This window comes from Oryctolagus cuniculus, chromosome 15 (assembly GCF_051225735.1).
Source record: "Oryctolagus cuniculus isolate XC-2025 breed Fujian yellow rabbit chromosome 15, ASM5122573v1, whole genome shotgun sequence".
Taxonomy (NCBI): Eukaryota; Metazoa; Chordata; class Mammalia; order Lagomorpha; family Leporidae; genus Oryctolagus; species Oryctolagus cuniculus.
The window spans coordinates 14,043,599-14,056,490 of record NC_142881.1 but is presented as its reverse complement, the minus strand read 5'-3'; the positions used below and the strand labels follow the sequence as shown (position 1 = coordinate 14,056,490).

At 49.0% G+C, this 12,892-nt stretch overlaps 1 protein-coding gene across 16 annotated transcripts in view; it reads right to left on the bottom strand.

Annotated features, from left to right (window-relative positions):
* GFRA1 (GDNF family receptor alpha 1) overlaps nt 1-12,892 on the bottom strand; it is a 232,134-nt gene that overhangs the window by 158,659 nt on the left and 60,583 nt on the right. For 7 of the 16 annotated variants that reach the window (XM_089313977.1, XM_089313975.1, XM_089313976.1 and 4 more), the window contains one exon: nt 9,503-9,517. The exons of the other annotated variants lie outside the window; for them this stretch is intronic. In XM_089313977.1, the coding sequence (XP_089170103.1) occupies nt 9,503-9,517 (15 nt within the window). The remainder of the gene's footprint in view (nt 1-9,502; nt 9,518-12,892) is intronic. 16 annotated transcript variants of the gene reach the window in all.

Genomic DNA, 12,892 nt, shown 5'->3' with positions numbered 1-12,892 from the left:
TCTGGCAAAACCCTCAGCTCTGGGAGGTCGAAGCAGTGTCAGCTACATCCCCCATGTCCCCTGTTCATCCTCGGCACAAGCCTGGGCAGATAAATACTTGCTGGTCCAAATACACCCCTCCCCACCACCAACTATAAACAAATAAATGAAATAAAACACCAGTAGGCAAACAGGATGGAGAAAGAAATTTTGTCCTCAAAAGCAGGATACAATGTTGCTTGACTGGCAACATGACCGTCTATTATTCATAAAATGATGCAAACTGTCCAACACAGATATGAAGCAAGTGTGTCCGTGCACAAGTGCCCACAGGTACCCACTGCAGCCACACACAAAGCACCAGTTCCCCTGAGCCCCCTTAGCCTTGCCACTTTCATTCAAACATCTACCAAGTACCTACTATGCGCTCACTACTGCACCAGGTGCCAGGGTTCGACATGAAAGCGCAGATCCGTTCTCTCTGGGAGCTCAATCTGGTGTGAGGAGACAGATGCTGGGAAGAGCCTGGTAGGAGTGTGGGGGACAAGCGCTGATGGAGTGTGGGAGGGGAAGGGCTGCCTGGTGCTTCCTCAATGATTCCAAGGGAAAACGTCCCAAAAGCTGTGGATATGTGATAATGAGACCCCAGAGGACCTTGTGAAAATGAGAGTCCACCTGTCCCACAGGCCCCAGAGCTGGGCCAGCTCCCTGGGGACTTGAAGGATGGGGTTCAGAATGCGGCAAGGGAGCCACTGAAATGAAAAAAAAAAAAAATAGCGTCCAGGCAGCGGAGTCAGATGCAGAGGAAGAGTTGTGGGTGAGCATTCTGGACAACCGAGATCAACCTCGCCAGGCATTACGGGGTGGACATGGGGGAGGGATGCCACAACTGAAGGCAGGTGCCATGGCCAGAGGAGGTCTGGCCCAGTGCCCTCACAACAGAGAAGTCCCCGCTTGCCCATAATGGCCTGCACTCAGCCAGCAGCAAGGAGATGTGCCATCAAACCCATCATCAAGCACAAAGAACCCATTTCTTCCCCGTATGCTTCCCGAAGGTTTACTTTAGCTACACACAATAAATTCATATGAATCAACTACAGTTGTGATGCTGTGTGGTTCCCAGCAAGCCCGGCTCCAAAAGCAGTGGGAATGCGGCACCCTGATAGGACAGTGTCAAGCAGCCTCCGCTACCGCTGGGCCGTGGAGGTCAAGCACACCACAGGTAGCAGAAAGAATTATTAAATGGCACCTCCATCTGCCTGCTGATGAATGCAGCTGTCGAGGTAGGTCTCCAAGTCTGAACACCTCCTCTGCTGGAGGGGGCTGTACACCAGCCTGGGCATCCGGGAAGGGGCTGGGGAGCCATGAGTACAGGCTGGGTCTGGTCTGGAAGCAGAGGAGCACCCAATAAACTTGTCCTTTTGCATCTGAGCAGCCCCATTAGGCCTTGGAAGGGTCAAGGGTCTTTGACTTTGTCCCACAGGGGACAGATGAAAACCCTTCGACTAGGAGTCAGAAGAACGTATTTCAGGAGCTGAAGTCAGGTCTTGGCCCGGGTGTCTCACTGTGGAAGTGGAAAGGGAGAGACGTCTAGAATGATCCATATGTAGCAGTGGATCAGAGCCGGAGACATCAGTAAGAGCTCATGCTTAACTTAATACAGACACAGCTGCTGACACAAACAGTTACAGGTATGTATATACTCCCAGGCCAGTAGATGAACTCATGTGCTTCTCTGATCTGTCAGCCGAGAAGGCCAAAAAGAAACAGCACCCCAGTGGCCTCAGCACCCAGATCCTGGCTCCAGCATCATTACCCAGATCTCAGCTCCAGTATCGTTACCCAGATCTCAGCTCCAGTATCATTACCCAGATCTTGTTTCTAACATCAAGATTCAGGACTCCCTGGAGAAGTGACTGACTGCAGGATCAGGGTGGAGAATATACAAGTTGAGTCAGGAACACCTTGCAGTATTACGAAGTATTACAGAGTGCTCACCAAAAAAAAAAAAAAAAAAAAAAAAAAAAAAGTATTTTTGACAGACAATATGTCAAAGGGGCCCAGGAACCAACTGCAAGAGCTCCCAAAAGCCAGAGCTTGAAAAACCTGAGCAACAAAATAAATAAAACAGTACATCATTATAACCCAAAGCATAAAACAAATATCCATGAGTTCATATTGATATGCACGATTGAATAAATCAGTAACTGAGAGATAAAAAGCAAATCTCCAGTGCAGAAGAATAATTTACATAGACATTGCACTCTCAATGAGGTGGAGTGTCACTCCCCACTCTTGAGGGAAGTTGTGCATAGATTTCCTTGCAAAGAGTACAGTTTGGGGGGGGGGGTCATTTACAGAGGAGAACTTGACAAACGTGGCTCAGCCAAGGGATCACGCTCAATCGCCATAAATCATGTTGCTAGTATGAGACCTTGATCTATGATACGACAAAAATGGCACTTTCCCTCCATGATAACCCACAGCACCAGGCAAAGCAAAAGGAAATCGTAAGACAAATTCCAGGGGAGGGATATCCTAAAATACACCTGACCCGTACTCCTCAAGACGGTCAAAGTCATTCAGGAACAAGGGAAGTCTGACAAAGTGTCTGCTGCGGACTAAGCAGTCCTCTCCCCCAAGCTCCCATGCTGAGATTTCACTCCCAGTGTGACAGTACCAAGACCTGGGGACCATAGGAGTGGGCCCTGCCCTCACACGTGGGGTTTGTGGCCTATCAAAAGGACACACCTACGAGGCACTGCGAGTACAGCCACAAGCACGCCCTCGCCACACGCCCAGTGTGCTGACTCCTTGAACACGCACTTCCCCAGTTCCAGAACTATGAGCAATTTTTGTTGTCATAAATTACCCAGTACAAGGGGTTTTGTTACAGCATAGGAACAGATGAAGACCCTGTCACAGCCGACGGGACCACGGGGAGATGATGACAACCCGGTGTGATGGGCTAGGAAAGGGGCCCAGGACAGGAAAGGGTGTTAGGCAAAAACTAAGGGACTCAACCAGGGACTTCAGTCAACCAAGTGTCAGTCAAACAGACCACACCGCTGCTAACAGTGCGGGGGGACAGGGGACAGGGCTATAGGAGAACTCTTTGTATTAATGTCATAATTTTTCATAAACCAAAAACTACTCTACAAAAGAAAGCTTATCCATTAAAAAGCAATGCTGGCTCTCCCACTCACCGGGTCGATCCTTCTTGTTCCCCGAGATGATATCATTGGTCACAATCACCTTGAAAATTTTAGAAGACTCGAGGAGAAAACTGTGTAAAGTACTACAGCAACGCCTGGCATCCAGGAGGCACACAAATACTGGCAATGCAACTACTATCATCCCAGGCAACACTTCAAACGCATAACCTATAACCTGCTCTTACTAGTGACCATCTCAATAGAGAATCTCAAAATCCCTCTCTCTATTGACCCGATAATTTTTTTAAAGATTTTATTTATTTATTTGAGAGGTAGAGTTACAGATAGTGAGAAGGAGAGACAGAGAGAAAGGTTCACTCCCCAGATGGCTGCAACAGCCAGAACTATGCCAATCTGAAGCCAGGAGCTTCTTCCTGGTCTCCCATGTGGGTTCAGGGGCCCAAGGACTTGGGCCAACTTCTACTGCTTTCCCAGGTCATAGCAGAGAGCTGGATTGGAAGAGGGGCAGCTGGGCACCCATTTGGGATGCTAGCACCGCAGGTGGAGGGTTAACCTACTGCGCCACAGCACTGGCCCCAACACAATTTTAAATGCAAGTTTGTTGGGGAGAGTCTCTAAAGTCTCACCCCAGGGCCAGTGTTGTGGCATGGAGAAGGTAAAGCTGCGCCTATGATGCCAGCATCCCCTGCAGGCACCCAAACATATCCCGGCTGCTCCACTTCCCATCCAGCTCCCTGCTAATGGCCTGGGAAAGCAGTGGAAGATGGCCCAAGTGTTGGACCCCTGCCACCCACGTAGGAGACCCAGAAGAAGCTCCTGGCTTCAGCCCGGCTCAGTTGAAGCCATTTGGGGAGTGAAGATCTGTCTCTCCTTCTCCCTCTGTAATTCTGACTTTCAAACAAATAAACAACTCTTTCAAAAATTAAAATTAAACAAAATTTCACCCCGAAACTCATGCCCTCCTACTGGAGCAGGCACACATAGCATCTGCTGCAAGGGGAGAGAGACTCCCATGAAGGTCACCTGGCGGAGAGCAGGCAGCCCAGTGGGGTCCATGTGGCATCCAATCAAACTCTAGGAATGTGATTACCACAATCCAGTTATTGTTTTCCTCATACATCACACACACAGCGCACACACACCCACACACACACAGAAAGTGAATCCATGCAAAATTAAATGGTATCATCGTGCCGCTCACGCCCAAAAGATGGATGTGTTTCCTGCATGACTCAGAATATTCTACCGATTCTGAGCAGGACGGAGGGGATGATATACAGACACAATAAACATTAGCACGTAGGAAGCGTGACCGGGGAACCTACCACCTCCCACCATAAAAGCACTAATGCATTTTTCTCATTCACTTACTTAACCTTCACAGAGCAACCTGGAATGTTTACCTGGCAATGGTACCAATAGATGGAATTCATTCACTGAAACCCCACACGCATAAAGAAAACAGTATCTCATAAGGTAAAGCATTATTGGGGGCACCGGCTGAGCGGTCACAGCTAACTGACGGCTCTTTGCAAGTGGCTGGGAAAACTCAAGCTCCCGCCCGGCAGTTGGAGCAACACATTAGAAACACGCACAGGAGCTCATCCTAAGTGGCAGGCCCCCCGCCACCGTCACCTCAGGCCCACCCCAACAATTAACAGGCCTGGCTCAGCTGTCAGAAACCAAGCTGATTTATCGTTGTCTTCAGGTTCATAAAAGCAATGCCATCCATCGTGAATGCCTGGCCCAGACCGCATTAGGAAGAGTGGGTTTCCTGTGAGTTCCACTTCCGAAACCACATTCTCAAAGCCCCAGTTTTTAGCTTCTGCCCTCACCCATGTGCCCAGAAAATGGCCAAAGCCTGGACAAGAGATGAGTCTCTATCCACTCAAAAGCCTCTCACGACTTCTCAAGATGGCGCATCAGCAGACGTGCAACGGGGTCACGGGTGTCCACAACTCTCTCCTTTTACAGATGAGAAAACCGAGGCCAAAGGGCACAGAAACGGCCCAGAGCTCCCTGACCAAGGCAGAAACCTTGCTGGCAACGGAGCTGAGGTCTGCTAGGCACTGGCCACCAGGCTGAGATCAGAAGTCCCTGGGGCCACGGATACGCTGTTGGTTGGTTTGAGTTTCCATGAAAAGCTCAAAAATCATAAGGCTTGACTCACAGCCGCCACGTTCCTGGCTTCTCTTGGAAACCCTGGTTATCTGACAGTTGTGGGTCTACATCCCTGCCTGGCCTCAGTCTATGCAGCTAGGGAGTGGGTGCCATGGCAAACAGCCCTGCAGGCTCCGGGGTCCTCTTCCCTTGGTGACAGGAGCCCTGGATACTTTGGAACTTGCTCTTCTTCCTCTACATCACACTCAGCTGGGATTAAAAGTAAATAGGTATGTGATACACATCATATAACACATATGACACACACATGTATGCAAGTATGTCTGCATACATGACAAGTCACTTTAAGATTTATTTGGAAGTTGGAGTTAGAGAGAAGCCTTTCATCCGCTGGTTCACTCCCTAGATGGCTGGAATGGCCAGGGCTGAGCTAGGCGGAAGCCAGGAGCCAGGAGTTTCTTCTGAGTCTCCCACATGGGCAGCAAAGATCCAAGTACTCGAGCCAGCCTCCACTCTCCACTGCTTTCCCAGGCACATCAGCAGGGAGCTGGATTGGAAGTGGAGCAGGGACATGAACCGGCGCCCATATGAGATGCCTGCATTGCAGGTGGTGGCTTTACCTGCTACACCACAACACTGGCCACAAAAAGTGACTTTCTTAAATTCAGAAGACACATGTGGGAATATTTTAATGAAGTATTGATGAGCACAACTGGCCACCTTTAAGATGATACGAGGTGCAAGCCGCCCGTTAGAGATTCTCTGTGGGCAAAGCGAGCAGAACGCAGGCACTCAGCAGAGCTGAGCCGGCTAGCGTGGGGCACTGTTCCCACTGCCAGGAGAAAAGAGAATTGCAAAGGGCAGCCGGTAGGGTCTGAGCCTACTCAGCACAGGGCAGCTGTTTTTAAACATAAATAAAACCATAGCACCTACCTCTCCACTTCCTTTCTCGTTCGTGTCACACAATCTTCCCTTTCACTAGCAACTCCCCGCCATGCCCGCTCCCTCCTGAGCCTGGGACCCTGGCGTGTGATGAATGGTCCACAGGGACTTCCCTGACCATTCTAGCTAAAGACTTCCTGGCACTAGCACATCACCCCAAGACACTGTCTTCATTTCTCCTCTCCAAATCTACCTTGTTTAATTCCTTTGCAGCCTTGGTTCCAGACACTCTACACTACTACACTGTAGATTCCATGAAACCAGGGGCCTTGGTTCTTGCTCATGCCCCATCCTCAAGGCCTAGAAAGTGCCTGGAGAACATAGTTACCAGCTGCAGAGTAAACACGTCACATACTGTGTTAGAGGTTTTGCAAAGTACTTGAGCTGGGAGAAAGCGCTCTCCACTAGCAAGACCCCAGCTCGGGTGAGAACCAGGGCAGAGGAACAGCTGGGAGTCTGGGCTCAGTTTTAAGGGATTTCAGCTGACAGCACAGCCAGCATTACCTCAATGGCGAAATCGCTACACTGTGCCCACTTACACTTTCCAACCAGGCTGAGTGGTGTTACTCTCAGCTTGGTTTCTGTTCAATTTCAGGATCAACCTTGAGTCCCTGGATGAGCGTTCAGGAAGTGCTTCAGCAGCTTCGAAGGAGGAGAGTGTGTGTGTGTGTGTGTGTGTGTGTGTGTTCCCGACTTCACTGTGAAAGTGCCCTAAAACTCGAGATCCTGCTCCCGGGTGCACGCACAGTGTTTCTATCGCATCTGATGTTGTGAAGAGCAGTTCGAGGGCTCTTGGGAATGTCTGAGAGCCACCTGATGGTGCAGGAGCTCTGGGGACAACAGAGAATGTGCGTCAATGAAGGCTCCTTGAGAACCTGTCCCTGTGGCCCTGGAACTCTCATTTAGAACTGCCCAGCTGCAGGCCCACCGGTCCTCGACCGTCCTCAGCCACCGTGCTCCGAGCTCCGCAGCAAGTGGCATTTATAGATGAAAGAACCGAAACCAGCGGGGAAATGGCCCAGGCGCAGGGTGGAGGCACACTCCCACGTGCCCACGCCACGGATACAGCCGAGAAAAACCCTGCAGGAGCTGCCGCGCTGTCACCTACCGTAACAAGATTGATCTGTAGTGAAATAAAAGATAATGCAATCCAGAGGAAATAACTTCTGTTTCCTGCGAGAATGTCTGATGTTGTCAACTGCAAACCTGCTTTCCTCTTCCACCTGCCACGGCGCACAGCAGCCCGAGCAGGCAGGGACTCCTCTGGGCACAGAGGCCTCCCTCCCTCAGCTCCAGGCACACTCAGTGGCAAAGTGGTGTCTCCCTGTCATTGCCCGTGACTCCCTGGCCAGCCCCTGGGCAGGCAGGGCCTCGATGCCCACTGTGTGCTCAGGAAGGCAGGGCAGCTCCAAATCGCCACCACGGATGTAGACGGCTTCAGAAGATGACCCAGTGGCATCTGCTCACTGGAAGCCACACAGCCTTCTACCTGTTTATTTCTAGCACCATTCCTCATGCACCCTGCCTGTGTTTCCGGTTAAAGGCACAACGCTGGCCCAGAGTCCCCAGCACGGAAGACGTCATGGAGAGCAACCCAGAACATTCGGTCTTGGTCTCATGTGACTGGCACCAGCTGAACATTTTCCCGAGCATTATTTTCAGAGGCGGAATGGCCAGACACAAAGGTAAGGAGGGGGTCCCAGCTGGCGAGCTCTCTGCCATCATTTCTGCCGTGTCTCCATCCCAAATGGTCCTACAAGACCAGTGCCGTGTAAATAATTCACAAAAGGGAGCTCAGCTCTCTCCATCTGAAATCCTAGTAATATCTTAGAGGGGAGCTGCCGCCCACCGCCACACAGGGCACCGGGCAGCTAGCAGCTTCCGTCTCTGGCAGATGCTATTAAGTCTCAATAGCCAGTGATTTGTAGATGATTATAACTTTGGCTCTGCATATCATTGCTACTGACAGGCAAATCCCATCAATCGAATGGCATGACTAATTTAAAAAGGAGGCGAACTTGACATAGGCAGTCTGATAAGCCATTTTTTATGCCAATTACAACAACGAGAGTGCTCAAGCACTCTGTGTAGAAAGGCCAGATCTGATACAAGCCCCTTCTCCGTGAGCCTTGGAACACAGGTTCCAGAAAGATCTCCCAGACTGTGCGTTTGGGGTTTCAGGAGCAGACAAAGGGTGATGCCTGCCTCCTAGTCCAGCATCCCCAGAACCTCCAATTTGTCAAAGAAAACTCGCGGTAGCAACGGGCCCTGACAGCAGCACTTTCATTACACCACGTCACGGCACCTTTTCAATTTTGCTCATCTCTTAGTCTCCAGCCAAATGGAACTTATTACTTATAGCTTGTTGGGATTTATGAATTATTTATCAAAGTAGGTCTATGACTCCAGACTCTTAGAAGACAACGTAAACAGAGCACGCATTGTTATCCACAATCGTGCTGCAAGCAGAAAGCATATTCCCCACAACACACACTGTACGTTTGGGTGAAATAACCGTTTTGAACATATCGAGCCTGTAAGATTACTTGGAAGCTATTTATGGAATGTCTGAATGTATTTTTAAAACAGTCTCTTGTATTCTAAGCCAGACTTGGGCTCCAGAAAGATGCAGCAGACACGTGCTACAAACATCTTTCCCAGCCTGAATACAAACAGTGGAGCCCTGCCACTTTTACTCAAAAGTTTCAAGTCTCTTGTGTCCCCAACGCATCCCAAATGAGGACTAGAATATGGGCCAGAACACGCCATGTGGATCAGGAATACTTGACCTTGGCTGGTGAAAGAGGTGACACTCAGGCTCTCATTTGGCTCTGTCTCAGTCACAGACCCAGTTGGAGAGGTTGTGAGCTACAAAGTGGCCAGCCAGCTCTGGTCTTGTCTACACCTCCACGACAGCAGTGTGTCTGTTCGGCAAACACACCTCCACTGCTGGCACTGGCATGGAGAGCCCTGACCACGCAGCCGCTGCCCTGAACACAGAAGCACTGAGGGTCAGGGACCTCCCTTCCCCCACCCAAAGAGACACCTGTTCCTCACTAGTCTCACCAGCATCCCTGCCCCCTGCCAGGGCCCAATCACCCCTGCCCTGTCCAGTTCCCCTGCTACCCCCAAGCATGGTTCAGAAGCAACACCAGAGGCCAAACACCAGAGGCCCATGGCACTTCAGGCCACTGTCCACATCATGTCCTCTAAAGTCCACGTGACATAAAGCCTCATAATCCAAAAAGCACAAATAGAAGAACAGGCAGGAGGCAGAGACTTACCTTGCTGAAAGACATCTGCCAGGAGAGAGGAAACATTGGGGAGGGGGTGGGGAGGAGAGAGAAAGAGAGAGGAGAAACACGTTAATAAGGATGTTGCAGAGGACAACGCAATATCACAGCTAATGTGCTGATTTTTCTAAGCCGCCTTTGTGCCCTATTTCCTTTAACTCCAGAGGCAGTGGTTAAGAGCGCAGGCTCTAGAATAGACAGCTTGGGCTTGAATCTCAGCTTGGCACTTACTAACTCTTATGGATTATGGTTCCCTAAACCACAACACAGATAAAAGTCCTGGAAAGGTTAAATATATGATGCCACATGCGCTTTACGGCTTAGAACAGTGCCTGGCACACAGCAAACATAGAACCATTGGTGGTGACACTAACACTATTATGTTCGTAACAGTCCCATAAAGTAGGTACTAGTCTCATTCTATAGATGAGGGAATGGTCCCAGAAGGTTAAGTGATTCCAAAACCATGGAGGAGCAAACCTAGGCTCAGGATTGAACCCCAGTCTGATTCCATAAACTATCTCCTTACCTGCATATTAGTTATGACCTGCATAACTAATTTATAAATTGCAGCAAAACCAACAGTGGCAGGTAAGAGAATAAATAGCGAAGGGCCTATGAATTAGTTCCATATCTAAATCACATAAACATATCTATGAATTCTCTGCATCATAACCCACAACTAATAATATTACTACTAATAATCCTAGGTCAAAATCTATAATAAAGGTGAAAACCATTAATGTATTTTTTTCAGCAAATATTTGAGAGGCTGCTCTGTGCCAAACATTCTATCTGGCTCTAGGGAACACACATCTGGCCCAAACACAAGCAAGCAGTCACTAATGCTACCCCTCAGGGTAATCACTAACTTGATTTCTAAGACCATTAACTCATTTTAACCTGTTTTTGATTTTGGTATAAATGGACTTCTAGGGCATGAATACTTTTTCTATTTCTGGCTTCTCTGTTCAGAGTGCTTGTGGGAGTCATCCACACTGTAGCACATGGTAGCTCACTCCTTCTCACATTGTACAGCAATTCACTGTGCGATTAGACTATAATTTATTGTGAAGAGCTGGGTTATTTTCAATGTTTGGCAACACGGAACTGTGATCCGTATCTTTTGGGGAACACAGGTGCACAGGCCTGGGACTTTCTGACATCTCCCCTGTGCATTCAGGTTCACTCTGCTTCTACCACCTTGCAGACACCCCCAGCACTCTCATCCAATCACGATCTCTCATCTAGTAATCTGAAGGCAGAAAGCACCAGTGACGACAAGACAGCACCATTCATACTTGAGCCACTTCCTGCACAGCCAGTGGGATTGTAGAAAGGTACAAAACTTCTAGAAAAAGGTTTGATAGTACATGCAGAAATGTTAAACATACATTCTGTGACCCAATGCTACCACATTTGTGACTTTAACCTACTGAAATAACTAAAATTATAAAAGCAGCCTTCACGGATGTTCATCACAGTATTATTTATAATATTGGCCATTTAGTCGATAGGGAATCAAACCAAAAATACTATACACCATACAAGGGATTATTGTGCAGCCATTTAAAGAATTATTTAAGAATCCAATTGCTTTTTATTTTTAAGATTTTTATTTATTTATTTATTTGAAAGGCAGAGTTACAGAAAGGGGGAGGCAAAGAGAGAGGTCTTCCATCTGTTGGTTCACTCTCCAAATGGCTGCAACAGCTGGAGCTGGGCTGATCCAGAACCAGGAGCCAGGAAATTCATCACAGATCTGTCTTCATGCAGCTGCACACATGCCCACAGGTACATAAGCTGACTTGATTATATATTCAATTTTGCTCCATGATATTTTTATTTAAAAGCAATTGGAGGGGCCAGCGCTGTGGCGTAGTGAGCAAGGCCACCGCCTGTAGTGCCAGCATCTGATATGAGCACCAGTTCAAGGCCCAGCTTCTCCACTTCTGATCCAGCTCTCCGCCGTGGCCTGGAAAAGCATAGCCCAAGTACTTGGGTCCCTGCACCCATCTGAGAGATCCAGAGGAAGCTCCTGGATTTGGCCTGGCCCTGCCTTGGATGTTGTGGCCATCCGGGTAGTGAACCAGCGGATGGAAGATCTCTCTCTCTCTCTCTCTCTCTCTCTGTCTCTCTCTGTCTCTTCCTGTCTCTGTAACCCTGATTTTCAAATGAAATAAACAAACCTTTAAAAACAAAAACAGAGAGCTATGCATCAACTTTAATTGTGCTGTCAGTCATCACTTGAAATAGCAGCTCCAACGAGGTCACAAAGAACGGAGGGCCCACGAGTGGCGAGGATGAAACAGACAGCAAGAAGCAAACACCCGCTTTTCCATCCCGCCTGGGTACACAGGACCCCTGTGAGAGGTGCATTCACATCACTACACAGACTTCCAGGGCACACCCAGGCTGGCGGCTATGGCACAGGTGAGACACATTGCAAGCTCACAATTCCAAGAGATTTGGCTAAAATATTACTCACTCACTCACACGCAAGACAGCCAGCCAGGCTGGGCAGGGGCCACATTGGTGCCACGACCCTACAGCCTTGCCTGTCCTATGTATACAGTATTTAGTGTACTAATTTATCATTCAAATTCTAATCCAGCAGCGTGTAGAATGCCACCACCCAAAAGCTGAGAGAAGGACCTCGTGCAGCTCCCAAAATACACCACTTTCACACCAGTAGGCTTCCTGCACCCCGCGGTGTGAGCCACCCACCCTCGGACCGGCCCCCACACCTGGAGAAGCCCTCCTACCCAGCCTTCAAATGTCACCGCCGCTGTGAAGTCTCTCCCCACAGAGAGGGAAGTCGCTGTTTCTGCTCTGTACTCCTAAAGTAATTTGTGCATGCTGCAATTAGTGCTCATATTATAATTAGTTATTTATGTAGACCATGAGCTCCTGAGGACAAGAGCAAAGCATCTTAATCACCTCATGGTCCTCACTGCCAGGTATGGTGCGGTCGCCCCAGGAGGCAGAGAACGGGGGCCGGGCAGTCCCTACACTCGCCTGGTCCTGACCCCTATGCGACAGATGAGGAAACTGAGCCCCAGCTAATGAAGAGCTTTTTTATTTTCAAGGTCACACGTGAGGTTCAAATCTGAGCCAGGATTACAGGAGAGTCACAGTACCCACAGGCAGCACAAAAAGCTCATCACTGTTATTAGCAGGTACACATTAGAGATTTATCGTTCCCCTCGGATGAACACGGACAAAAATTGCCAACCTTGAAAACATCAGTGAAATAAAATTAGTCTTTCCAGTACAGATCCAGTCTCGACATCATCCAGCATCCTCCACTTTCTCTTCACGGCTTTTGACAAGGGCCATTTCCTTCGAAATCCTCTTCTGATGTGAACCACAGGCAAGTAT